The sequence below is a fragment of the Biomphalaria glabrata genome, chromosome 9 (assembly GCF_947242115.1).
Source record: "Biomphalaria glabrata chromosome 9, xgBioGlab47.1, whole genome shotgun sequence".
Classification (NCBI taxonomy): Eukaryota; Metazoa; Mollusca; class Gastropoda; family Planorbidae; genus Biomphalaria; species Biomphalaria glabrata.
The window spans coordinates 4,191,220-4,218,751 of NC_074719.1; the positions used below are offsets into that span (position 1 = coordinate 4,191,220).

Consider the following 27,532-nt stretch of genomic DNA (forward strand, 5'->3'; position numbering starts at 1 on the left):
GAAATCAAAGAAACTTGAACAATGAAACTCTACGCTAGAATATAAACTTGAGTAATGAAATTCTAAGCTAGAATATAAACTTGAGTAATGAAACTTTAAGCTAGAATGAGTAATGAAACTCTAAGCTAGAATGAGTAATGAAACTCTAAGCTAGACGAGAAACTTGAGTAGGCCTAATGAAACTCTAAGCTAGAATAGAAACTTGAGTAGGCCTAATGAAACTCTAAGCTAGACGAGAAACTTGAGTAATGAAATTCTAAGCTAGAATGAGTAATGAAATTCTAAGCTAGAATATAAACTTGAGTAATGAAACTCTAAGCTAGAATGAGTAATGAAACTCTAAGCTAGAATAGAAACTTGAGTAATGAAACTCTAAGTTAGAATAGAAACTGTAAATTTGAAAAAAAAAAATGTATCCACAAAGATCCAGAAGAGTGTATATAACAGAGAGATCACATCATCTTTTAACATAAATCCACCTTTAAAAAAAAAACAAGTCAACGATTTGTCTCAAATTTACAATTGAAGATAGAGGTCATTATAGTTTTTTTTTTAAATATGTAGGCTATATGTCTAGATATCATGTCAGTACGCACTAATATGATTTCAGGATATTAAGGGTATAGAATAACTACTCTAGATCTACGATGATTAGAAAATTGCATGCGTCTGTCTGTGTGGGTATGTTTATACTTGCGGTGCTCGACTTCAATAGGTGAACAAGACGAGCACAAAATCGGATGAACTTCTTAGCTCGTGACACTTAAAGCTTCACACGACGAGGAGCGAACGAGAGCTATAGTGCTTCCCTGCAGTGAATGTCGATATCACATTCCTTGAAGGAGCTCTTATGGGTTTCTTAATGGAACTAGTATTGATCCCCCTGGGAGCGCATTCCTGAACACAGCTCCCCGTACAAAATCGGTTTGGGAAGGCATGTGGATTACGTCGAAATTGGAACTATTTTACTGTGGCGTATGAATTCTCCTTAGCGTAGATGGTGGGAGTTAAGTTTTTGATGTGGCGGGAATAGAAGGTCCAGGACTTTATAACTTCATATGAAGAATTCAAATGGTTTAACGAAGAATTGGAAAAGTCTCAATCGCTATAAAAGATGTTCACCACACGGTATATGAAACCCTATCTCTAACCTCAGCCGTCTGCGTCAGATGTGGGAAAATATGCAGGTCGCATCTGGGTTTACGTAGTCATGTAAAACACTACACTCATCCTTAATGGAAGACATTGCCATGCGAGTTTCGAATTGTGACGTCCTTGTCTGTCACGTTCCGTCTTTGGCTTAACTTTGTCTCTACAACATGTAGAGAGAATCATGAAATTGATTTTTAGCGGCCCCCGAAAGGGGAAAAGACGCTATATTAGTTTTGTGTGGCCTGTCTGTCCGTTTGTCCCGTTTAGATCTCGTAAACTAGAAAAGATAGTGAAAATCCGACATCACAATATTTGAGACCATTCAAAGTTCTGATGCAACAGCTAGCCTACTTTTTTCTTTTCTGAAAGCAAAAAATCTAATTTTTTAAATCACTTATGCAAGCAGGTTTTTGTTTTTAAATAAAAATACACCACTTTTACAACTATTCACTATTAATAGTAACTAACACTTGAGGCTCTTTATTAGGGGAGGCAATTGTTTACCACATTTTAACACATATTATTAATGATACTTTTGTTTTTCTTTAACCCTTAAAATGCGTGTGGTATATCCATTTAGTATGCACTCATTGTAAAACAGCTTATATATATATATTTGTATAAAATCGCTCATACCGCTAAATTTGTTCTTCTTATCTTTCTGTTGATTTTTTGTTTCATTTGAAGATGCTTTGTGTTTGTATTTGTTATGTCTTATATAAGTTGGCAACAGTACAATGTAGTAATTCAAGTCTGATGTATTTATTACAGTTTTTGTAAGTAGGACATAATCATCTTCTTTTTTGAAGTAACTTCTGTATCATATAATATAAGATTTTTTTAAAAAAGGTCTACAATTACCTAGATTTCGAAATTAAATAACATTGTCCTGAACCCCTTCTCCCAAAAAAAAAAAAAATAGAGAGAGCGTTCTTGATGAAAAACGGGTAGGCTTACCGGTAATTTTTTAGCCTTACATGTTCAATCCATGCATCCCTTTAAAGGTGTAAATACCTGTAATATTTGAGCCTTAGATGTTCAATCCATGCACCCCTTCAAAGGTGTAAATACCTGTAATATTTGAGCCTTAGATGTTCAATCCACGCACCCCTTTAAAGGTGTAAATACCGATAATATTTGAGCCTTAGATGTTCAATCCACGCACCCCTTTAAAGGTGTAAATACCGGTAATATTTGAGCCTTAGATGTTCAATCCACGCACCCCTTTAAAGGTGTAAATACCGGTAATATTTGAGCCTTAGATGTTCAATCCATGCACCCCTTTAAAGGTGTAAATACCGGTAATATTTGAGCCTTAGATGTTCAATCCATGCACCCCTTTAAAGGTGTAAATACCGGTAATATTTGAGCCTTAGGTGTTCAATCCATGCACCAATTTAAAGGTGTAAATACCGGTAATATTTGAGCCTTAGATGTTCAATCCATGCACCCCTTTAAAGGTGTAAATACCGGTAATATTTGAGCCTTAAGTGTTCAATCCATGCACCCCTTTAAAGGTGTAAATACCGGTAAAATTTGAGCCTTAGATGTTCAATCCATGCACCCATTTAAAGGTGTAAATACCGGTATCTAAAATTCCAAGGAAATTGCTGCCTTTCTCAAATATGATGCTGAAGTCAATCTTTTAAAAAGTATTTGATCTGAATTGTTTTTAAATTGTGAAGATTCGGCAAATGCTTTATGACTCAAACCCAGGGACCCTGATTTAAATCTCAGTGATGACAATCTTTTTTAGGATGCCCCTAGGCCTAGCCACCTCTAAATAAGTACCTGACATCAGCTGGTGAAGTAAAGAGGTTGGTCATTGTACAGACCACATGACACCCTTGTTAACTTTGGGCCATATTAACAGATGCCTTTACATCATTTGTCCTATAGATCCCTATGTCTAAAAGGGAAACTACTTTTTTTATGAATTGGTGATTTTTCAAAGATAAAGGTGCAATAAATTTATAAATATATATTGTTACGATTCTCTCCTAATCCTAATCAGGCCTTTTGTAAACACTGCTAAACACAACACATCAAGAACTTGACAACAAGGCCCCAAATAATCTGGTACTTTAATAAGGGTCAAATAAAACAGCCAATACGACACAATCAACTGCTACAACGTTAGACCGTATATCACTGTACTAAACTCATAACTCTACTGTCTCTTCCTGGACTCGTACGTTTCACTGGAGGACTGCACCAGGACCGACTTCATGGCTGACTAACAGTTCCGGTCTCAACGCTCTCCGGTCTTGAACTGCCGCTTTCTTACACACTGTGTCTCTGGTCAGCGCAGGCTTATGATCAGATGACCATAACACGGGCGCTATTCACGTGCAAAGTTCATGCCAGTACTGTCCCTTGCCTTTCAATATAGCATGCTAAACTGTATTTCTGGCCTGTGTCACGTATGTCAGCTGATCACACACAGTTAACCCTTTTGCGTCGCGAATAGGGTTATAACATTTATAACATATGACATTTAAAGTTTGTTCACTTTATCTCTGCCTGTGGTTCTGGTCGGTCTATCCAACTGTACACACTTCTTGTCCATCTGCTACTTGATTGCGGGGCCATGTATTCCTGCGCCGACCCCATTCGATCGAGCATTTCCAGGAGCCACTGAACAAACCTACTCCTTCAAACCCACCCAGAGCTACTTGAACCCACCAAGGAAGAGACAAGCGTCACAATCAAGCAATTGAAGAACGGTAAATCTGCAGGATCTGGTAGCATTCTGATAGAAGCGCTAAAAGTAGACATCAATACCAGTGGGAAGCTCTTCTGCAAGATAAGGGAACAAGAAGTGCCACCAGAGAGGAAGAAGGGCTAACTCATCAAACTCCCCAAAGAAGGCAACCTTCCTTCCTGCTCCAACTTCCAAGGGATAATGCTGCAGTCCATACCACAGAGAGGAAGAAAGGGCTACCTCATCAAACTCCCCCAAAGAAGGCAACCTTCCTTCCTGCTCCAACTTCCAAGGGATAATGCTGCAGTCCATACCACAGAGAGGAAGAAGGGCTACCTCATCAAACTTCCCAAAGAAGGCAACCTTCCTTCCTGCTCCAACTTCCAAGGGATAATGCTGCAGTCCATACCACAGAGAGGAAGAAGGGCTACCTCATCAAACTTCCCAAAGAAGGCAACCTTCCTTCCTGCTCCAACTTCCAAGGGATAATGCTGCAGTCCATACCACAGAGAGGAAGAAGGGCTACCTCATCAAACTCCCCAAAGAAGGCAACCTTCCTTCCTGCTCCAACTTCCAAGGGATAATGCTGCAGTCCATACCACAGAGAGGAAGAAGGGCTACCTCATCAAACTCCCCCAAAGAAGGCAACCTTCCTTCCTGCTCCAACTTCCAAGGGATAATGCTGCAGTCCATACCACAGAGAGGAAGAAAGGGCTACCTCATCAAACTCCCCCAAAGAAGGCAACCTTCCTTCCTGCTCCAACTTCCAAGGGATAATGCTGCAGTCCATACCACAGAGAGGAAGAAGGGCTACCTCATCAAACTTCCCAAAGAAGGCAACCTTCCTTCCTGCTCCAACTTCCAAGGGATAATGCTGCAGTCCATACCACAGAGAGGAAGAAGGGCTACCTCATCAAACTTCCCAAAGAAGGCAACCTTCCTTCCTGCTCCAACTTCCAAGGGATAATGCTGCAGTCCATACCACAGAGAGGAAGAAGGGCTACCTCATCAAACTCCCCAAAGAAGGCAACCTTCCTTCCTGCTCCAACTTCCAAGGGATAATGCTGCAGTCCATACCACAGAGAGGAAGAAGGGCTACCTCATCAAACTCCCCCAAAGAAGGCAACCTTCCTTCCTGCTCCAACTTCCAAGGGATAATGCTGCAGTCCATACCACAGAGAGGAAGAAAGGGCTACCTCATCAAACTCCCCCAAAGAAGGCAACCTTCCTTCCTGCTCCAACTTCCAAGGGATAATGCTGCAGTCCATACCACAGAGAGGAAGAAGGGCTAACTCATCAAACTCCCCCAAAGAAGGCAACCTTCCTTCCTGCTCCAACTTCCAAGGGATAATGCTGCAGTCCATACCACAGAGAGGAAGAAGGGCTAACTCATCAAACTCCCCAAAGAAGGCAACCTTCCTTCCTGCTCCAACTTCCAAGGGATAATGCTGCAGTCCATACCACAGAGAGGAAGAAAGGGCTAACTCATCAAACTCCCCCAAAGAAGGCAACCTTCCTTCCTGCTCCAACTTCCAAGGGATAATGCTGCAGTCCATACCACAGAGAGGAAGAAAGGGCTAACTCATCAAACTCCCCAAAGAAGGCAACCTTCCTTCCTGCTCCAACTTCCAAGGGGTAATGCTGCAGTCCATACCACAGAGAGGAAGAAAGGGCTAACTCATCAAACTCCCCAAAGAAGGCAACCTTCCTTCCTGCTCCAACTTCCAAGGGATAATGCTGCAGTCCATACCACAGAGAGGAAGAAAGGGCTAACTCATCAAACTCCCCAAAGAAGGCAACCTTCCTTCCTGCTCCAACTTCCAAGGGATAATGCTGCCGTCCATACCAGGAGAGGTGTTTAACCGCATTCTTCTGAACCCAATGCAAGATTCTGCTGTAGACCCAAGCCGGCTTTCCAAAGGAGAGATCATTCACAGATGACGACGACAAGCATAATTTTTTAACAGTCTCTCTCTCTCTGCATCAGTTTTATAGACTATGAGAAGGCATTTGAATGTGTGGTTTTTCACGGTTCCACGACAATTAGTTGAAGACTTTTCGATCACACAACTATTCATTCACCCGACATATCACTAACCGACAACTTGCTCACAGACAGTTGGTTCAGGACAAATCGTTCACTAGATAGTAACATATTGTTTATATTATAAATTCTTGTCATGTGTTTATTTTGTTTACATTAAAACTTTTGTAGCTATTATTTACCAAGAAAAACTTTATTGCTAGAGATCGGGCCTAATCTGAGTTTGTTTGTTAATTTTTTTTTATCGGGTGAACGAAAAGTCATGAACGATTTATTCATAAATGAAATGTCAGTAAACGAATTGTCGTGTCCCCGTTTTTCACCAAGCATGTATGGTGATATTTCAATTTGAAGAATAAAAAAATTCTTTAAGACAAAATTTGACATTTATATTGTTTATTACAAGTATAAATTTTTGGGTTATCTTTCAAAAATGAATATGAAGTAAAACATTTTTTAAAAATATTTGACATTGAAATGATTATTCATTAGAATGAAACAAATGGTGTTTTTTTAAAAGTTGAGGTTTACTAAATCCCTTTTGACATATTTGACATTTATATGGTTTTTCACCAGTATGAAACATTTGATGAGATTTCATGCTTGAAGATTGAGTGAATCCTTTTTGACATATTTCACATTTATATGGTTTTTCACCAGTATGAACCACTAGATGAGATTTCAGGCTTGATGATTGAGTGTAACCTTTTTGACATATTTGACATTTATATGGTTTTTCACCAGTATGAACCACTTGATGAGATTTCAGGTATGAAGATTTGGTGAATTCTTTTTGACACATTTGACATTTATATGGTTTTTCACCAGTATGAACCACTTGATGAGATTTCAGGTATGAAGATTTAGTGAATTCTTTTTGACATATTTGACATTTATATAGTTTTTCACCAGTATGCAGCACATGGTGAATTTTTAGAGATGAAGAATGAGTGAATCTTTTTTGACATATTTGACATTTATATGGTTTTTCACCAGTATGAACCACTTGGTGAGTTTTTAGGTGTGAAGAAAGAGTGAATCCTTTCTGACATATTTGACATTTATATGGTTTTTCACCAGTATGAACCACTTGGTGAGTTTTCAGGCCTGAAGACTGAGTGAAGCCTTTTTGACATATTTGACATTTATATGGTTTTTCACCAGTATGAACCACATAATGATTTTTCAGGTGTGAAGATTTAGCGAATTCTTTTTGACATAATTGACATTTGTATGGTTTTTCACCAGTATGAACCACTTGGTGAACTTTTAGGGATGAAGAATAAGTGAATCCTTTTTGACATATTTGACATTTATATGGTTTTTCACCAGTATGAACCACTTGGTGATTTTTCAAAGATTTAGAGAAAGGAAATTTTTTTAGACATATTTGACATTGATAAGATTTTTCACCAGCATGAATCACTTGGTGAAATTTTAGAGATGAAGAATGAGTGAATCTTTTTTGACATATTTGACATTTATATGTTTTTTCACCAGTATGAAGCACTTGATGAGATTTCAGGCTTGAAGATTGAATGAATCCTTTTTGACATATTTGACATTTATATGGTTTTTCACCAGTATGAAGCACTTTGTGAGTTTTCAGTTGTGAAGATGTAGTGAATTCTTTTTGACATATTTGACATTTATATGGTTTTTCACCAGTATGAAGCACTTGGTGAGTTTTCAGTTGTGAAGATTTAGTGAATTCTTTTTGACATATTTGACATTTGTATGGTTTTTCACCAGTATGAACCACTTGGTGAAATTTTAGGGATGAAGAATGAGTGAATCCTTTTTGACATATTTGACATTTATATGGTTTTTCACCAGTATGAACCAATTGGTGAGTTTTCAGGCTTGAAGAATGAGTGAATCCTTTTTGACATATTTGACATTTATATGGTTTTTCACCAGTATGAACCACTTGGTGAAATTTAAGAGATGAAGAATGAGTAAATCTTTTTTGACATATTTGACATTTATAAGGTTTTTCACCAGTATGAATCATTTGGTGTTGTTTCAAATATTTAGAGAAATAAAATTCTTTGAGACATATTTGACATTGAAAAGTTTTTTTATCAGTATGAACCACTTGGTGTTGTTTTAAAGATGAAGAGAAAGAAAATTCTTTATGACATATATGACATTGAAAAGGTTTTTCACCAGTGTGAACCACTTGGTGAGTTTTTACAGCTGAAGCAGAGGAAAATTCTTTAAGACAAATATGACATTTATATGGCTTTTCACCCAAATAAATAATTTGGTGTTGTTTTAAGAGTGTGGGGTTAGGGAATTCTTTGAGGCATGTGTGACACTTGTGCTTTTTTTCAGCTTTACCACAGGATGTCTTTAATTCTTTTCCTAAAGCAGTTTCTTCAGAAAGGTTTCCTTCAATTTGGTCTTGTGTGTCTTCAGTAAGCACATTTATTTCTGATAGCATTTCTTTTTCTTTCTTAATAACATTCACCTGTTTACAAATAAAAATGTACTTTTATTCACAAATCATGAATCTTCTGTGTAAGTCCCACTGACCCAATTTTTTAGTAATTAAAAACAAATTTCTCTTTTAACTCTTTCTCTCCGTAATTATTTTCCATGATCCAACAGAATTATTCATTTTACTCATTTGTAGTTCACTTCTGTTATGACTTAACTTTAATAACCTCGTAATCAGAAAATATTTTATTTGGTATAGAAATAAATGCAAATGCATGCTCTTTTAATATAACACAAATTAATGTTTCTAAAACTAATTTAAAGTGCTATCCTCAATTAGGAGAGAAAAAGTTCAGTTATTGTCTGATATTCACTAAGTTTTAATAAAAATGTTTGGAATATGTATTACTGTAAACTGAATCACCACTGTTTATGGTTCTTTTACATGTGCTCATGTTCTTTGAAGGTAAAAATCATGATGATGTTAAACTGATATTGAAGTCATTTTAATTTTCTTAAAAGGGAAATGTTTTTAACTAGGTAAAGATATACATAAAAAAAATACCTATTTTTTCAATTGCTAGCCCAGCAAAAGATTGGGTTTAATGTGAGCTTTATTGTTTAACTTTCAAAAGCATAAGAATAGTGTGTGATGTTTGGCTGAGAAGCACGTGTATATTGTATGACTAAGTATCGATGGGGGTCATGTTCAAAACCTGAAAGCAACACAGAAACATTCTGTGTTCATGCATTTTCATTCAAAATGTACAACTTTTATACTGTATCTCTCCTAAAGTTTCTAGTACCCAATAATATCTCTTTACCTGATTGACTGATATTTCTAGGCCATTGGTGTGAGCAGGTGATTTTACATTTGGCAAAATGATAGGTACAGAAAGACTGTTGTTTGTCTGCATTGACACATGCAGGAGTCTTGAAGCTAGGGACCATGGTTTTATTCTATCCTCCAAATATTCTTTCTTTACAGTACTTTTCTATAAAACAAAAAAAAGTATTAATAAATACAAAATTTATTAAAAGCAACAATATAAGAACAAAAAATTAAACAATGTTTCATTCTAAATCAGAAAATGGAGAAATTGTCTTTTATTTTATTAGAACTAAAAAACAATATCTTTTAAAGCATGTATTTGAAACATTGGTATTTAAAAATTAATAATGATTACACATAACAAAAACATTACAATTATAGCGAAATGACAATATACATTCATACCTGAAACACTTTCAAACATTTACATCAGAAAGTTGGATTGTATTCAATTAATTTATTGTCAATCAAAAAAGCTTGTAAGTGTGTTTTTGTGATTAAAAATGGTATCTTGAATTGTTTCTGTGATTGTGAAATGCTAACTTCTATTAATTTTTTTTTAAATTGTTTTTTTTTTAATCAAAAGTTGTATGCTTATAGATTATGGTCCTATATCTATTGTGGACCAGTAAAGTAAAGGAAATAACACTTTCAGACCATGTAATCTATAGGGCAGATGATGTAAAGATCATGTGTTTCTGTGGCCCACATTTGATGAATGTATCCTTTGGATTGACAAACCAACATTACTTTTCCCCCAACAAATGTCAAGTAACCACCCATTAGAGCTGGGTGGACTCAGAAGTGCCCTAAAAATTCTGAATTTTAAAATCCCAGGATTCAAACCCAGGATCCCAGATTCAGAAGCAAAGGGCTTTACCACTCAGCCATTATGCTACCATCTGTTTATATGCTGGACAGTTAACGAGGATGTCATGATGCAAGCACAATGACCAACTAACTTTACCCAAAGTATGTCAGTTTTCACTGAGATTCAAACCTGAATCCCTTGGTTAGGAAGCAAAGTGCATAACCACTCAACCACCATACCCACTAGTGAACCAGTGGGAGTGGGGATATTTGGGAGAAGGTTAATTTTAGCATTCTTTAGAATTTTTTGCTGTACTAGGTTGTCCAAGTCTTCTTTGTTTGCAAAGATATTTGATTCAGTAGTCATGGATTTTAATAAGTAATGGAATACCTGATGTTCAAGTTTCATATTCATATCAGCATAGTTTTCTGATTGCTGTTTATTCAAGTCTGATTCCTCTTCATCTATATTCTCACTTTTTATTTCTGGCATTTTGAAGTCTTGTTCTCCACATGGTTGTGTTAACAAATCTGTCTCTTCATTTTCATCCTTCACTTGTTTGAAGACATTGTTCAGATCAAGAGAATAATCACGCTCAGCCTGAGCCATCTTGAAAGGTTTAATAATATTCCTGTAGTAAAAAAAAAAACAAATTGCATATATATAAGTTGTAACAAATTTGAAATTGTGGACATTGTTACGCAGTTAGTAAATAGTGACAATATATTTTTTATACATTTTCTCAACAACATATAGGCTTTATAGTTTGTCCACCGTGGTTCAATGATGGAAGTGGTTCAGTTTCTTTGCATGTTTTCTGTACACTGTCCACGTTTCTGAGGCATAGAGCAATGTAGGGAGGATGACAGCTCGATAGATCCCTAGCTTTGTATTTGTGGTGATACCTCGTCTGTTCCAGACATTTTTAGACATCTGCCATAGGATGCACTGGCCTTGGCGATACACAGGTCGATTTCATTATCGATCTTTCCGTGTCTGGAGAGTGTGCTGCCAAGATATGTGAATCCCTGCAGCAGGCAAATATAAGACTTTAGTCTTTTTTGTGTTAATGGTAAGGTCAAAGCCTGAGAATGCTCTTGAGAAGTCACTGACGATGCTCTGCAGATCATTTTTAGAGCAGGATTTAGGGCACAGTTGTCAGCAGATAGCAAGTCCCTGATTTTATTTTTGATTTTGCTTTGAGCTGCCTCAGGTTGAATAGGATACTATCAAATCTCTATGTTATTTTTAGCCCAGCCCGGTCCTGGGCTAAAAAATGGCACAATGCACTAAAAATTAAAGTGATTAATAAAGTTGAAGTTAAGTTTACTTCTTTATACATTGTTGATTGAATTTAAAAAAATTATGAGAGGGAATATCTAAAATTATCTTATTTTCACTGCAATGCTACTCAATGCTAAATGCTAGTACAAAAGTAACTATTGTAATTATTAGTTACAATACCAACTATAGTTAGTACTTTTGCTATTCCATATTTCAGGTCACAGGTGCATTACTGATCTGGCCTGATGATTAAAATACATTTATACATGTCTTCTTAATCTTATCTTATAATTATATTCAATGTTGTCAATATGACTTATAATAATATTAAATAATAATCATAGTCGACATAGTAATGTAATTAGTAATAACTAGATCTAGACTAAATCTAGTAATAGTTCATACACTAACACAGACTATTACATTCATACACTAACACAGACTATTACATACGGCTGAGACGTTACTTCAAAAAGAAGATGATTACGTTTTTTTTTTGTTACTAAAGAGGTAGAACAAGAAGCTGAAGTTTTTGTGCACTTAAGTTGGGGCTCAGTTTAAAAACTGGACACTTTAATATCCATAAAATGCCAAGGTAGATCTGGTGTATAATCTAATTCTGCAGGATTTCAAGGGGCAGCCATCTTTGTTACTATTTTGTTTTTGTTTATGTTCCAAAGAAATCCCAAGATAGTGTCTTAAAAAAACCAAGAATTAACATTACTTCTGTGTTTTCAAAGAAATCAAAGTAATGCTATTTTTTCTTTTAATTTTGACTTGGTGTCAATTTAATACAATACGTTTCTTATTGTTCTGTCTTCGTTTTAATTGTTAATTATTGTCTATATCTATTCTGAATTATTCTGATTTTTTTTACCACTATTTCAGTATTTTTATCGTCCTTTATATATAATATGTCTTTTCAAATGACCCATTAATATCTAAATGTATGGATCTTAAATTTAGATTTAGATCTATAAATTTAGTCAATTTAGATAATAATAATAATAGTAATAATAATAATTATCTTTATTGTCCGTATGGAAATTTGTCTTACAATTTGTGCATTACACCAAACAAAAAAAAAACATTATAGATCTATAGGCCCTAACTATAAGAAACCAATGTGTACATTCACACGATACTCACACATAATTTACATGTGACAAAGTTTATACCAGATTGTTCTTATTTAATGATTTGATCTATGTTATCTTTGTTCTGTTGTCACAGATTAATAATAAATTACTGTAGACGTTACTAATTAATAATGATAATAACGAGACTGTCTTTATCAAGGTAGACATATAGATCTATAACTAACTTTTTATTTCCGTCCGATTCTTTGCTTTCGCATGAAACATAAACAACAAACAATGACGTAATATCTTCTAATATTAGCACAATCTTTGTTGTTTTTTAACAAATGTTTTGGGCAGTAGGGGATTGTTAGCCAAGGCTGACTATCCACGTAGGAAAAGGAAAACTATGAAATCAAACCTCTGCGCTGTCTTGCAGCTAAATCCAATTGTATGGATGGCTTCAGAGTTAAAAAATCACGAGCCAGCGAAGTTGAGCAAACCTTAGGCAGTTTTCAGCACTCCTACACCCTGGCACAGCTGCGACGCCGGTGACACCAAACTGTATCGAAATACTTCAGGTAGGCACTTGGAGAGGGCGGGGGATTAACTGATGTGTGGGCGACATCATTCCGACCACATCTAATGCCCAGACATTCATTTAATTTTCCATAGTCAGTCGCGAAGCGACTCTGGATCATCTCATACATATATATAGAGAGAAAGAGAGAGATGGGTGGCGAAGAGAGAGAGAGAGATGAATAGCGGAATACTGAAAGATCTTAATTATAACTACATTAAAGAAAAGAAAAAAACAACACACAAAATGTCGTTTATTATGAAATATAAAAGTGAATTTTATTAGTTCATGTTCTCATATCAACAAGTTTGCTGTGACCTGCATATTTTGCCACATCCAGGGCAAGCATAAACATAGTCCGCAGGTGGTCTCTTTAGATGTTCTTTTCGTCGTCTGCGTTTGTCCTCGGCAGCAGATTTTCTTTTGGTCTCAAATGTGTATCCCGCGGCCTTCCTGGGTGACCTCCAGCTGTCTCGTTCCGACGCCGCATGCAGCCAGGTGCTCTCTTCCATGTCAGCCAAAGAAAGTTGGCGCCTAAGCTGGTCTTTGAAGCGTTTCCGTGGGGCGCCTCTGTTACGTCAACCACCGTTTAGCTCACCAAAAAAGACTGCTTTCGGCATACGTTATTTTGAGTACGTATTTAAATACGTTTTATCCGCCATCGTTTTTTTTTTTTTTTTTTTTAACAAAGTATGACTTTCCGATTGAATCATTTTATCAGGATAATAACAAGCAAAGCATAAGTTTTTATAAATATATTACTATCTAATGATAAAATGTCATATCAATTCTTCACCTTTATTCTTCGTCGAGTGTTTACCCTAGATTCGTTACAATATTATTAAATGTTTAGGAAACTTTTTGGTTTTACCTATAGACTATAGATAGTACTTCGAAAAAGAAGATGATTGCTTCCTTCGCATTTCATGTGTCAATCTAGTCATGCATGTTGATCAGTTACTTAACTCTTTCTCTCCGTAATTATTTTCCACGTTCCGATGGAATTCTTCATTTTGTCATTAGTATTTGTTTCCCCTGTTATGGTTAAGCTTGAATAACTTTCGTGTTTGTTACCGCAGAAAGTGTTTTATTTGGTATAGAGTTAAAGGGGAATGCACGCTCTGTTTATATAACACAAAGTAAAGTTTATAAAATCTAACTTAATTTAATGAGGTTAAATCAACTCAGGTATCGTCAGTTGGGAGAAAAAGAGTTAAACTCTGATAAGTCATTGATTTTCCTGGATGACTCAAACAACTTGAAACAACCCATTCTTTTTAAAGATTAGAGAAAGCAGAACGGTTAGAGAGGTAATTACTTAATGTGAAAAGCTCTTGCTTCGTCTAGTAGGCCTACATTAATAAAAACGCGATTTTTATATGAATATATCATGACCAATTATTTACAGGGCCGGATTTAAGTATGTGAAGACCCCGGGGCAGGATTTTTGTAAAGGCCCCTACAGTTATTCAAAAGCTTTAATGAAATTCCACTTATGAATTAAAAATACTTATGTCTAAAAACATGCTAAATTTAATCTTATTTATTTATTTATCTTACTCATTTATTTTTATACATTTAATATGCAAATTTTAGTTTCAAGAATATTATAATTTTGAGTTTGTGGAGGGTAAGGCCTTGGAAGCCCGACGTGGGGTGCAAGGTCGTGCACGTGCACCCCCCCCCCCCCCCCCCGGATTCTGAGTAGCCGAATTCTAACCAATTTTTGCACCTTCAAATACATTAACTTTTTCTACATAGAAAACCATAGTGCTTCCACTGAAGTACAGTTATAAGGATAAGATATTGTATTAGACTAATAGCAATAATAATTAAAATAATCTTTATTATCGAAAAGGAAATGTTCTTAAAATGTGTGCATTATACCTCTCGTGCAACACCACCGCCCTCCCTAAATAGCCAAATTTTAGACAATAATTTTGCACCTTAAAATCAATGAACTTCTTGAAAGTAGCAACTTAACCAGCAATGCGTTCACTTAAGTACAGTTGCAAGGATAAGCTATTATTGTAATAGACTAAATAAGCTAAACAGGAGTTGATGGTCGACCCTGTCTGTGACATTTAGTTCTCGAGAGAAGATCTTTTCCCTTTGCAACTTGAGAAGGAGTGATCTCTCCATTGCTGGGGGAAAGCTTGGGTGGTAAATTTGCGAATGCTGGGTTTCCCATACGTCAACACTCGTCACTCTTCCATACTAACCAGATCCAAAGGGATGGAGAGCCATCGCAATTGGGTGTCAGGTGGATGGAGAGCTTGCCGGAGAGCTGTGATCTTACCACAGTCCCCCTGCCTGCAGGGCTCCAGAACCGGATTTTTAGTTAGGGTTCCTAAAACGAGCTGGAAATGAAGAAGACTCTCATCACTGTGCATGATAAGCGTTCATCGCCAGCTTGTCCGTCGCGACGAGAAGCAATTCTTCAGTAAAGTTATATACAGTTTCGGTAGCCACAGTCAACTTGTCACGAGTCGAGTCTGTGACCTATTTCGACCAGTTTTTAGAAGCGAGGTCAAACCAGTGCAAGTGTCCAGCGTAAACAAGTTAATTTTAGGTATCCAATCAAAGAAAGAGGTTAAGCGAAAAAAATAGCACACGTCAGCTTCTAGAAGGTCAAAGTTACTAAAATAATTAGGGGAGAAGTTTCCATGATTCTGGAATGTACGATTAAGAAAGGTATAAATTAAGGAAAAGTCGGTTAGACGGGGTCCTTGCTTAGTTATCGCTAAAGTCCTCTCTTAGTAAAGGTTTAGTTAAGTTTTGTGATATTAGCGGGTCCATTTAATTAAAGTTTTATTAGTTGAAGTAATATTATCTGAAGTTATATTACTTGAAGTTGAAGTTATACTAAGTGAAGTTTCATGTATCTTTTAAGTTTTATTTATGAAGTATCAAGTCAAGTTGTTATTGAATTGAGAAGTTAATTTGATGTGAAAGTTGAAGAAGTATTAATAAAGAAGTTTTGAAGAAAACATAAAGATGTTTCTTCACTTCATTGAGTTATCAAGTTTGATAATATATAATCCCAGGCAAGTGTGATCGTCACACGACTGTCTAGGAAAGCACTGGGGGGGGGGGGGGGGGCACGGATCTAGATAACAACGTTAGCAGTCAAGAGTTTGTTTCGCTTCTTTGTTTGTTGTTTTGTATTTCATGAGACAAGTATTTACGATTTATTAATATCACATAGGTAAAACAAAAAAAAAAAAAAAAGGAGGGCGCACTAGCTCTTTTCTATAATCTGCGTAACTAGAAAGTGTTAAGAAAGTTCAAGCTACGAATAAAGCCATAGGTTGCAACTTGCTACCCCCATGCAAAAAATCCTGCGTGCGCCCCAGGGTAAGGCGCTTAGTAGACGTACTGACGTAATTCCGGAGCTGCATTCATACATTACGAGCATGCCACAAGCTCGTGTCATATTATGATGTCAAAATTTAAAAAGAAAATTTTTTATGAGAATTTCTCAATTTGACATATGAAATGTGGCAATATCATAGTTGCATTAAATATAAGTATAGAGATTGAATAACAACACAAGAAGCTAGGAAAGGCAAAACTTTTTTTTTTAAGAAAACACATAACATATTATTTTATATTAATAATAATACAAACACTATTTCATAAAAACAACATTTTTATGAAGGAAATAGTTTCAAAAACACATTCCAGGATTTCCAGCATGATCGTGGAGTAGGCTGCAGCAAAGGTCCATAAAATGAAGACAACAAAGGTCCATAAAATGATGACAGCAAAGGTCCATAAAATGATGACAGCAAAGGTCCGGAAAATGATGACAGCAAAGGTCCAGAAAATGATGACAGCAAATGTCCAGAAAATGATGACAGCAAAGGTCCAGAAAATGATGACAGCAAAGGTCCATAAAATGTTGACAGCAAAGGTCTATAAAATGATGACAGCAAGGGTCCAGAAAATAATGACAGCAAAGGTCCAGAAAATGATGACAGCAAAGGTCCATAAAATGATGACAGCAAAGGTCCATAAAATGATGACAGCAAAGGTCCAGAAAATAATGGCAAAATCCATTCACAAAATTATTGAAAATTTTCCTCATAATAAATATTCCCAACATTTTTTTAAAGACTTGTAAGTTATTAAAATTCATTTATTATTATTATTATTATGTTAGAAATGAACGAGTAGTCATTCTCTGGCGCTGCCAGGATCGAGTTTCGCTAAAGAGAAACAAAATTCAGCGTAGTCCTTTTAACAGTTTCCACTGAGGAATTTTCTGGTGATGTGGCAGGTCTGCAGCAGTACCGCCCTCTGACAGGCAACGAGGATGTTCCTTGGAATGTTAAGGGCCTTGAAGGTGTCTGTGAGGTCAGTTGTTATTATCCCCTCGGTTGATATAACAATGGGGTATATTGTTATTTTGGACAATTTCCATAGACGCTTAATCTCCAAGCCTAGGTTCCCATATTTTCTTCTTCTTCTTCTCAGTATTATTTTTGTAACAATTTCCCCTTAAGAACCTAGGACAAAGGACCTCCATCCTATATCATTAGGGATTCTCTGCGGTCTGCTAGAGTTACAAAAATGTACATATAATAAAACCATTTGGTTTCTATAAAAGTACAGAGCTCAAAGTAAGTATGTGTATGAAGAGCTTAAAAATTATTTCATTTTTTAATATAACTCATTTTAAGATTAAATTTATTAGTTGAAAATTATTTTATAAGTCAATCTTGTCCATATTGAAATAGTGGTTTTTTTTGTTTTTTGTTTTTTTTTTAACAATTTAGTAGTCCATTTGGTCCATTATCATGAATTCATGTCCTGTTTGGGGGAGTCTTGAAAATTTATTTATTTGGTCAAAGGGATGTAACCAAAAGAAATTTCCACCTTGCATCTTCCAGTCCTAATTGTCTCTCTTGCTGAAAAAAAATAATCTTCAACTCTGAAGGAACATCCGAAACATGTAAAACATTTTTTAAATACGTGTTCCATATAAGTATCCTATACTCTACTAATAAAATTAAGTTCATATCTTTATGTTTTTTACTTTTTGCTTGGGTATTTTATTTAAAAATATTGCTAGGCCTACGTTGACCTTGACATGGCTGTTGGCATTTAAAATATTTGACAGTTTCTCTCACAATAGTGAAGTTTGGACACTCCCCAAACAAATGTTTTTTCTAGTTTGTTAATTTCTTACCCTGCAAAATTTACATGTGTGGCCTGCCCTGTCCTTACCCCTCTTCTTGATTGGGGTCATCCCATAAATTAGCCTGTAGGTCACCTCCCGTGCTTTATTTTTTTATTGTGTAATTGCGTGAATGTGTCTGTGTGTGTATTAACCAATATTCCTAATTTCCTCCCCTATGAATTCCTAGGCTCTAAATTTTCTTTACGTTTGTCTCTAAGTGCTGTGTAAATGTTTTTAGCTTTGTGGTGTAGGCCTATTTGATTATCATGGTTTTGTAGGTGTCTGTAGGTTTGTCTTAGTGATCTGTAAAAAGGGTGGATGTGGGTGCCGAGAAAAAGTGAGGTGTGTTGTTTTGGATGGGGAGAATTTTGTTGAGCCTTAAACCGAAATAGTATAAGGTTAAGGGGAAGTGTTCAGGGCACCTAACTACCCTACCGATAAATTTTAAACCAAGTGCTTTAATTTTTGTTTTGATATCTTGTAGGCTTATCCCGCCTTCTTTTTTATCTTGTATTAGTGTGTTGTGTTTGATACTAGTGTATGTGTTTCTGAAAATAAATTTTCTAATGATTTTGTATATATTTTTGAAAGGGCCCCCAAAAGAGGTCAATCCCCCGGGCCCCCAAAGCTCTAGCTACGCCCCTGACCTTACCAATCCGATATATATTTATATTTAAATTAGTTGCTGCTTAGTATGGTGAATTTATTCGGAAACAGTTTTCATAAACTATAACTTTTTTTTTCTTGTTGGAAATTTATTCCAACGTAATCAAGCGCCCATATAATCATTTAAAATAGAACCCAATAGGCCTATATCCGCTTTCTAAAACAGTAATTGCGTCCCTTTTTCTCCCGTGCAGACGACTCTAAAAGATGACCCGATTTTGGTGAGATTTTCGTGCGCTATGTTCACACACGTCGTGGCGGGAGATGTGTAGAAAGTCAAAGACAGAAGTTGTCTATGGCCAAGATGACATTATAGATCTAGATCTAGAAAGTAGACTATTTTAATTCATTGTGAGTGGATTGATTTATTTTTACATTAAATTTAATTTATTGTGCGGAGCAATGGATTGTTGAGTTGATTATTAATATTAATATTAGTAATTGGGTTATAATTGTTTCATTTCATTGAATCTACTTAACTTCTTAAAACTTAAGTTAATCTAGTCTAGTATAGAATCTGCAAAGGAGAGAAATCTCCATTCAAAACTTAAGGGTAACGGAATAGGTTTTGAAAAGTCTACAATTCTACGTTTTGGCGGTACTTGTCAGGGTTTTCAGCAGAATTCAGAAATAGCAGTAAAATTTCCTATTTTTTTCAGATGATGTTGCACTCAATTGCTCTAGAAATAGAGCAGTCTTTACATCAATGGAACCAGCTCTATAGAGTAACAGGCAGGGCTTGAAAAATTATTTTTTTTGTTTGAGGCAAGTTTTTCTTTTAGATGTAAATACTTTGATCATTTTACAATTAACTTCATTGTTTCATTTGAAGTATGCATATAGCTATATACAGAACAGGCAAACTATGACACTACTGATAAACTTCAGAAAAGCAAGAGTTATCTTTTCATTTTTGTGTTACCTTTAAGCATGTTAGTTTCAATGTTCAAATAACATTTCAAGAATAATTTTCTTAGTTCTCTCATTGCTTAGTAATTTTTTGTTTGCATAACTTTTAATACAACTTTGTTCTTATTGCTTTGTATTTAGAGATAAGTTAAGTGTCCAAACTAGTTTAGTATTTAGTTCAGCATCCTTTGATTTAAAATTGTTTGGTTGGGCAGTCCAATGCTCTATTTACTCATCACATATTTTTCCGATCCAGTTGTCGAGTTCATCCTAGCATTCTAAGACTAAAGGAGCAGACAGATTAATGTAAGACTAAAGGAGCAGACAGATTAAAGAAACATTCTCCTTTGAGTACTAGTTATCAGCCAGCACGTCGGAAAGTTCGTTCTAGGCAAGTTGTTCCTTTTAAATTTTACAATTATTTTTTAAATGATCTTTATTTTGTATAGGCTATATAATGCAGAACAGTCAAGATATAAAAATACATATAACCTCAGAAAAGCAAGTAATTTTTTTTTTACTTTTGTTGATTGCATGCTAATTGAGAATGTTTGTTTCCAATGTTGAAATAACATTTTAACATTTAAGAATAATTTCTGAGTTAGTTCACTTAATGTCTATTTTTTTTCTTGTTAGTACAATTTCGATGAATTCCATTGTTCAAACTAGTTTAGTACACATTCCATTATCACTAGTAAGACATCATTTTTTATTAGGCAGCCAAGTGCTGAATCCCTTTCATCATCATTTAAAAATTTTTTTAAGATCAAGTCTCAGAGTACAGCCAAGCATTCTTGCATACAGCATAAAGATGAATGGAACCATTATCTAATTGGAACAGCAGCACACTTGTCAACAACTCTTTTTCTTCTAAAGGCAAGTACTCTTTAAAATTAGTATGATTTACCCATTACAAACACAATTTTATTTTCTCTTTGATATATGCATAGTACAGAACAGGGAAGCTATAAACTGATTATGTAGTTCGACAAAGCAAGTAATTTTTTTTAATCTGTTTTATGCATGCTAATTTAGAATATTATTTTTCCAGTAACATTTGAATTATAATTTTCTAAATTCTGTTTTTTTAATAATTACTCTTTTGTAGGTGTAACCTTGTAACAACTTTATTTCTGTCCCATAACATTTAAAAGCAAAAGATTAATTTAGGAGTTATCAAAATGTTTATTACTAAATTCCATTATTTCCATATAAAAAGACTTAGACACATCTTTGATTAGATCTTATTCCATATGTTTTATTCTTTTATCATCACAATCATCTTTAAATTTTACAGATTGGGCTGCATATAACATTGTAGCACTCTAAAGCAGGATATAGTTGAATGGAACCACCATCTTCTAGGAACAGACTAAATATCTAAAAACATGTTAATATTGGCTTCAAAGATATCCAAAAGTCTTCTGCCTTAAGGCAAGTAGTCTTTTTAAAGTACTCTAATTAAGATATTAAAAGTTAATTGTTTCTTTTGACCTATGCATAGTACAGAACAGAAAATGAAACGACTGATAAAACTCAGCAAAGCAAGTATAATCCTCCTTTTTTTTTGTTCTTTGTAATCTTTTAATTTATGCATGCTAATTGAGAATATGTTCCAATAACACATTCTAAGAATATTTCTACTAACATTTTCCACATTATCATAATCATGATACAAGCTTAAATTATTCTTCTGGCATAGCATTTATAGAGCAAGATCTATTCCTGAATATACAACTGACATTCTTTTATCTCCACTAAGACTTAAACACATATTTGGTTAAACAGCCAAATGCTTATTTCATTCATTCATCACATTTCATAATATTCTTCAGATCAGGTTTTGCAGAGAAGATTTAAATAGTTTCATAAAAGAAATCAGCATACTGATTAATGGAACCAAACAAGAACAGGCAGAATATAAAACAACAGATGTAACAAGTTTTGTTCTAAAGGGCAAGTAGTCTTTTACAATGCCTTGTATTAGCTGTATAAACTTAACTTTGTTTCTTTTGATGTATGCATTATATAGGAAAGCTATGAAACTCCAGATAAACACCAGCAAAGCTAGTAATATATTTATTTTTTTCTCTTGGTTTTTGCATGCAAGTTGAGAATATTTTAGTGTTCAACTAACCTAAAGATTTTTTTTTTCATATTTTTTTGCATGCTTTTAAAATTATTTTTCTAAGTTGGTACAACTTTTCTTCACATAAAATTGATAGCTAGAATAATTTAGCAGTTTAATACAAATTTCAGTATCACTATGGCTTTAAACTCATTATCTTTGATTTTGATTTGGCAGCCAAATACTCTCTTCTTGTTTCATATTTTTCAGATGGAGATCCAGAGTACATCCTATTGCTCTAGAAATAGAGCAGCATACAGACTAATGAAAACAACTCAAGTAAAAAGGCCAACTCGAGTAAAAGGCAAGTCTTGAAAGCTTCATATAGAGAGCTTTAAGATGTCTAATTTTTTTAATGCTGCTCACATTATACTGAGACTTCAAAATACTTTGATTTAATCATCAAAAATTAGATTTTCTTCTTTTGATGTATATGCATAAAATAGAACATGCCAGTTATGAAACTACAGGTAAACTTCAAGAAAACGTAATCTAATTATTTATTTTATAAAATCTTTAGTTTTATGCATGACAATTAATGTGTTTTTAATGTTCAAATAAATTAAAATAGTTTTTTGTTTTGTTTTACCATGTTGCTAAAAAAAACATTAACACAACTTCTATATCTTAACAGAGCATTTAAAGAACTTTTTAAATTTTAATTCAATAATATATAAACCAGCTTAGTACAAATTCCAGTCAGTATCTCCACTAAGACATACACTTATCTTCATTTAAGCAGACTATTCATTATTATATTTAAATTCAGACAGGGATGCAGAGTATTTACTACTGATATAAAGCCACACACTAGGATCAGGCCAAATAATAGAAACTGCATATTAAGAACTGCAGTAAGGGTTTCCACATTTTTTCTCCTTGAGGCAAGTAGTTTTTGAAAGTAGTAGGATTAAGCAAATTCAACTTTGTTTCCTTGGATGTATGCATAATAAAAGATAGTAATGTCATTATTATTACAATTTTAAGCAGGCTAATTGAGAATGTTGCCAGTACTCACAAAAACCTAACCCTATTCACTATCATTGTTATAATATTTTTCAGTAAAGCAACGTGCAGATCATTTAGACCTTATCTAATGAGCAAAAGGCTAGACCTTAAAACTGCATCTAAAAATTAATACACATATATTTTTTTGTCTTCTCATATTCCTTTTAATTTTCATTTGCTTTTCTTTGCAAGTTCTTTCCATGTTAAATCATTGTAATAAATTATAATAGAAACTCTCATTTCAGATTAAGATACAAACTAATTGCTCCTGTAGTAGTTCATTGGTCAATTCAGTAGAGGAAAAGAGAACTGAAAAAAAACAGGTTGGAGTCATTTACATTTATATATAAATATATATATATATATAGCTGTAAATCAGTTCTTCACTATTTTGACAAAATGAGTTCATATTTTATTGGATCACTTATTTCCACATTTAAACTTGCTGGAAGCCATGATCTGGTTAAAATGACTTAGTGCATTTACTTTTTATTGCAGATAATCTCAAACTAATTCTATCACAGGTAGTTTTTGAAATTAAATGTAATAGATATTAAATATCTTGAACATTATTTTGCTTCTGTTTCTCTGCATAGTGTCCCTTTTTATGTTTTCAGCTGAGGCATTTGTCTGTGGAATAAAACGCCTAGAAGAGACATACAGAAATCCCTTGCTTGGAGGTGCCAGCTAGAAATCCCTTGCTGGAGGTGACTGCTAGAAATCCCTTGCTGGAGGTGCCTGCTAGAAATCCCTTGCTGGAGGTGACTGCTAGAAATCCCTTGCTGGAGGTGACTGCTAGAAATCCCTTGCTGGAGGTGACTGCTATAAATCCCTTGCTGGAGGGCCTGCTAGATATCCCTTGCTTCAAATCCCTGGCAATTATATTTTGGCAAGTTGCTTTTCAAATTTAATTTAATTTAATTTAATAGATATTAAATATCCTGAAGATAATTTTGCTTCTATTTCTCTGCAAAGTGTCCCTTTTTATGTTTTCAGCTGCTGCATTTGTCTGTGTAATAAAGCACTTAAAATAGACATACAGAAATCCCATGCAGGAGGTGCCTGCTAGAAATGCCTTGCTGGAGGTGCCTGCTAGAAATCCCTTGCTGGAGGTGCCTGCTAGAAATCCCTTTCGTGGAGGTGCCTGCTAGAAATCCCTTTGATGGAGGTGCCTGCTAGAAATCCCTTTGCTGGAGGTGCCTGCTAGAAATCCCTTTGCTGGAGGTGCCTGCTAGAAATCTCTTTGCTGGAGGTGTCTGCTAGAAATCCCATGCTAGATGTGCCTGGTAGAAATCCCTTGCTGGAGGTGACTGCTAGAATCCACTGCTTCAAACCCCTGGCAATGATATTTTGGCAAGTAGTTTTTCAAATTTTATTTAATAGATGTTAAATATCTTGAACATTATTTTGCTTGTTTCTCTGCATAGTATCCCTTTTTTATGTTTTCAGCTGCTGCATTTGTCTGTGGAATAAGCCGCCTAAAATAGATATACAGAAATCCCATGCTGGAGGGGCCTGCTAGAAATCCCCTGCTTCAAACCCCTGGCAATGATATTCTGGCAAGTAGTTTTTGAAATTAGTTTTAATAGATGTTTAATATCTTGAACATTATTTTGCTTCTGTTTCTCTGCATAGTGTCCCTTTATATGTTTTCAGCTGATGCATTTGTCTGTGATATAAAGCACCTAAAATTGACATACAGAAATCCCATGCTGGAGGTGCTTGCTAGAAATCCCATGCTGGAGGTGCCTGCTAGAAATCCCATGCTGGAGGTGCCTGCTAGAAATGCCTTTGATGGAGGTGCCTGCTAGAAATCCCAAGCTGGAGGTGCCTGCTAGAAATCCCAAGCTGGAGGTGCCTGCTAGAAATCCCCTGCTTCAAACCCCCTGGTAATAATAATTTGGCAAGTAGTTTTTTAAATTAATTTTAATAGATATTAAATATCTTGAACATTATTTTGCTTCTGTTTCTCTGCATAGTGTCCCTTTTTATGTTTTCAGCTGATGCATTTGTGTGAGGAATAAAGCAGCTAAAATAGACATACAGAAATCCCAAGTGGAGGTGCCTGCTAGAAATCCTTTGCTGGAGGTGTCTGCTAGAAATCCTTTGCTGGAGGTGCCTGCTAGAAATCCTTTGCTGGAGGTGCCTGCTAGAAATCCCTTGCTGGAGATGCCAGCTAGAAATCCCCTGCTTCAAACCCCTGGCAATGATATTTTGGCAAGTATTTTTGAAATTTATTTTAATAGATATTAAATATCTTGAACATTATTTTGCTTCTGTTTCTCTGCATAGTGTCCCTTTTTATGTTTTCAGCTGAGGCATTTGTCTGTGAAATAAAGCACCTAAAATTGACATATAGAAATCCCTTGCTGGAGGTGCCTGCTAAAAATCCCTTGCTTCAATCCCTGGCAATGATATTTTGGCAAGTATTTTTTAAATTAGTTTTAATAGATATTAAATATCAAACATTATTTTGCTTCTGTTTCTCTGCATAGTGTCCCTTTTCTATGTTTTCAGCTGATGCATTTGTGTTGAATAAAGCAGCTAAAAGAGACATACAGAAATCCCATGCTGGAAGTGCTGCTAGAAATCCCTTTCTGAAGGTGCCTGCTAGAAATCCCTTTCTGAAGGTGCCTGCTAGAAATGCCTTGCTTCAATCCCTGGCAATGATATTTTGGCAAGTAGTTTTTCAAATTTAATTTAATAGATATTAAATATCTTGAACATTATTTTGCTTCTGTTTCTCTGCATAGTGTCCCTTTTTATGTTTTCAGCTGATGCGTTTGTCTGTGGAATAAAGCACCTAAATTAGACATACAGAAATTCCATGCTGGAGGTGCCAGCTAGAAATCCCAAGCTGGAGGTGCCTGCTAGATATCCCAAGCTGGAGGTGCCTGCTAGAAATCCCCTGCTTCAAACCCCTGGCAATGATATTTTGGCAAGTAGTTTTTGAAATTAATTTTAATAGATATTAAATATCTTGAACATTATTTTGCTTCTGTTTCTCTGCATAGTGTCCCTTTTTTATTTTTTCAGCTGATGCAATTTTCTGTGGTATAAAGCACCTAAAATAGACAAAGAAATCCCATGCTGGGAATGCCTTGCTAGAAATCCCTTGCTGGGAATCCATTGTGAGTTATTTTGGTAAGTTGTTTTTTTAATTATTTATTAGATAAAAGTTAAAAGAATACAGAATACACAGTAGTTTTTACTCTTTAACTTTTAAAAAGATTTTCTAAAGCTTAGTAAAATATTTGGAACTGTTACTTTGCATACTTGACACTTTGCATTCTTGACCTTTTTCTTTCCTTCTTTGCTTGTGTATACTCAAGTCTGTGAAATAGAGTTAGAAAAGACTTGAAATATTTTTTGTAAGTAGTTTTTCAAATCAAAATTAATTAGATACTTTAAAAATAGCTTTAACATTTGTTACTTTGCTTGTGGTGTATTTCCCATTTGGCTTTTTTTTAAGTTGTTTGTATTGTCTGCAGAATCACTGAAGGGCAGAAGGAGATATTTTTTTTGCAAGTATATCTTAAATCTATTAGACTGCTTGTGTTATCTGGTTAACTTGTGGGGTATCATGTGTCATGTTAACTACCTGTGTGAAAAGTTCCATATGTGCACCAAGAAGATACTTTTATGATTGTACCAATGTCCCTACTGCTGTGGGATCTCTATCGCCTTTTTATCATATCCCTTCTATAAATTTTGCCTGAATTGTTTTTGTCACATGTGTGCTTTACCCCTGAATTTGTGACCTCGTACTGGTGAACTTGTATATCTAAATTTTTTATATGCAAAAGAAAATGGATTTCTTCTATTATACTATTCATAATCATCACTTCTTATCTGATATATTACAGACATTACTTTAAAAAACACATGAAAATCCGCTTTTACTTCACTTTGGGATCTCATTGTTTCCATAATCTTCCTTGACATATTTTTTAAAATCATTGTTGACCATTAGGACATGTGTGCGCCCTGTTTATATTTTTAGGCTGTTTGTAATTGTCTAATTATCACTTACCGGAACTTATCTGAGATGGATTTATAATTCTTGTTTTAAAATGGTTTCAGAGTAATGCATTTTTGTGAACTATCTAAATGACTTGTTGTTTTGTTTGTTTTACATGTTTCGGATGTTCCTTCAGAGTTGAAGATAATTACTTCCTAGTCCAAACCTCCAGCACGATGTCGGGGGATGGGAGCAGGCAGGGTTTGAGCCCTGGACCATCTATATATCTGACTGACAGTCCAGCGTGCAAACCGCATGACATGGCGTGTGTTCTTACACACATGCACAGCAGTCATTTTGATTTTATTTGCCTTTACCTGGTACAAAATTGTGATAAATACTGAATGGGTAAACTGTCTGGCTCACTGTCTTGTTTTTTGAGAATCACTGACTTTTTTTTTTCTAGCTTTCTAAACTTGACTAAGCAAATAAAGATGTGCAACAGTTGCCTATATTCCTTTTGTATGTTGACTCTTTTTATTATTTTTATTTTCGGTATCCCTTCATTATTTTTCAAAATGTTTAATTCTATCAACTAGGGCAATTAACAATGCAAAACATTTGACGTAATATTATCTATAATCTGGGTTGTTCATTGTTCTCTATCCCATGCTGTTTCTTACATACTCACATTCCCTAACCTGCACACACAAAATTACTTCCTGTCTATTTTATTATTTAAACAAG

General features: G+C 35.0%; 1 protein-coding gene across 8 annotated transcripts in view; it reads right to left on the minus strand.

The window, feature by feature from the left end:
• Positions 1-5,618: 5,618 nt before the first annotated feature.
• The window catches only part of LOC106079386 (zinc finger protein 729-like), a 43,734-nt gene continuing 21,820 nt past the window's right edge, over positions 5,619-27,532 (minus strand). For 3 of the 8 annotated variants that reach the window (XM_056040352.1, XM_056040353.1, XM_056040351.1), the window contains exon 4: positions 5,622-8,373. In XM_056040352.1, the coding sequence (XP_055896327.1) occupies positions 6,382-8,373 (1,992 nt within the window). In that variant the 3' untranslated portion in view covers positions 5,622-6,381. Of the gene's footprint in view, positions 8,374-9,166; positions 9,338-10,375; positions 10,617-11,718; positions 11,922-12,418; positions 12,532-27,532 lie in introns of those variants that run through there. The other 5 variants (XM_056040357.1, XM_056040354.1, XM_056040356.1 and 2 more) reach the window with 5 other exon arrangements.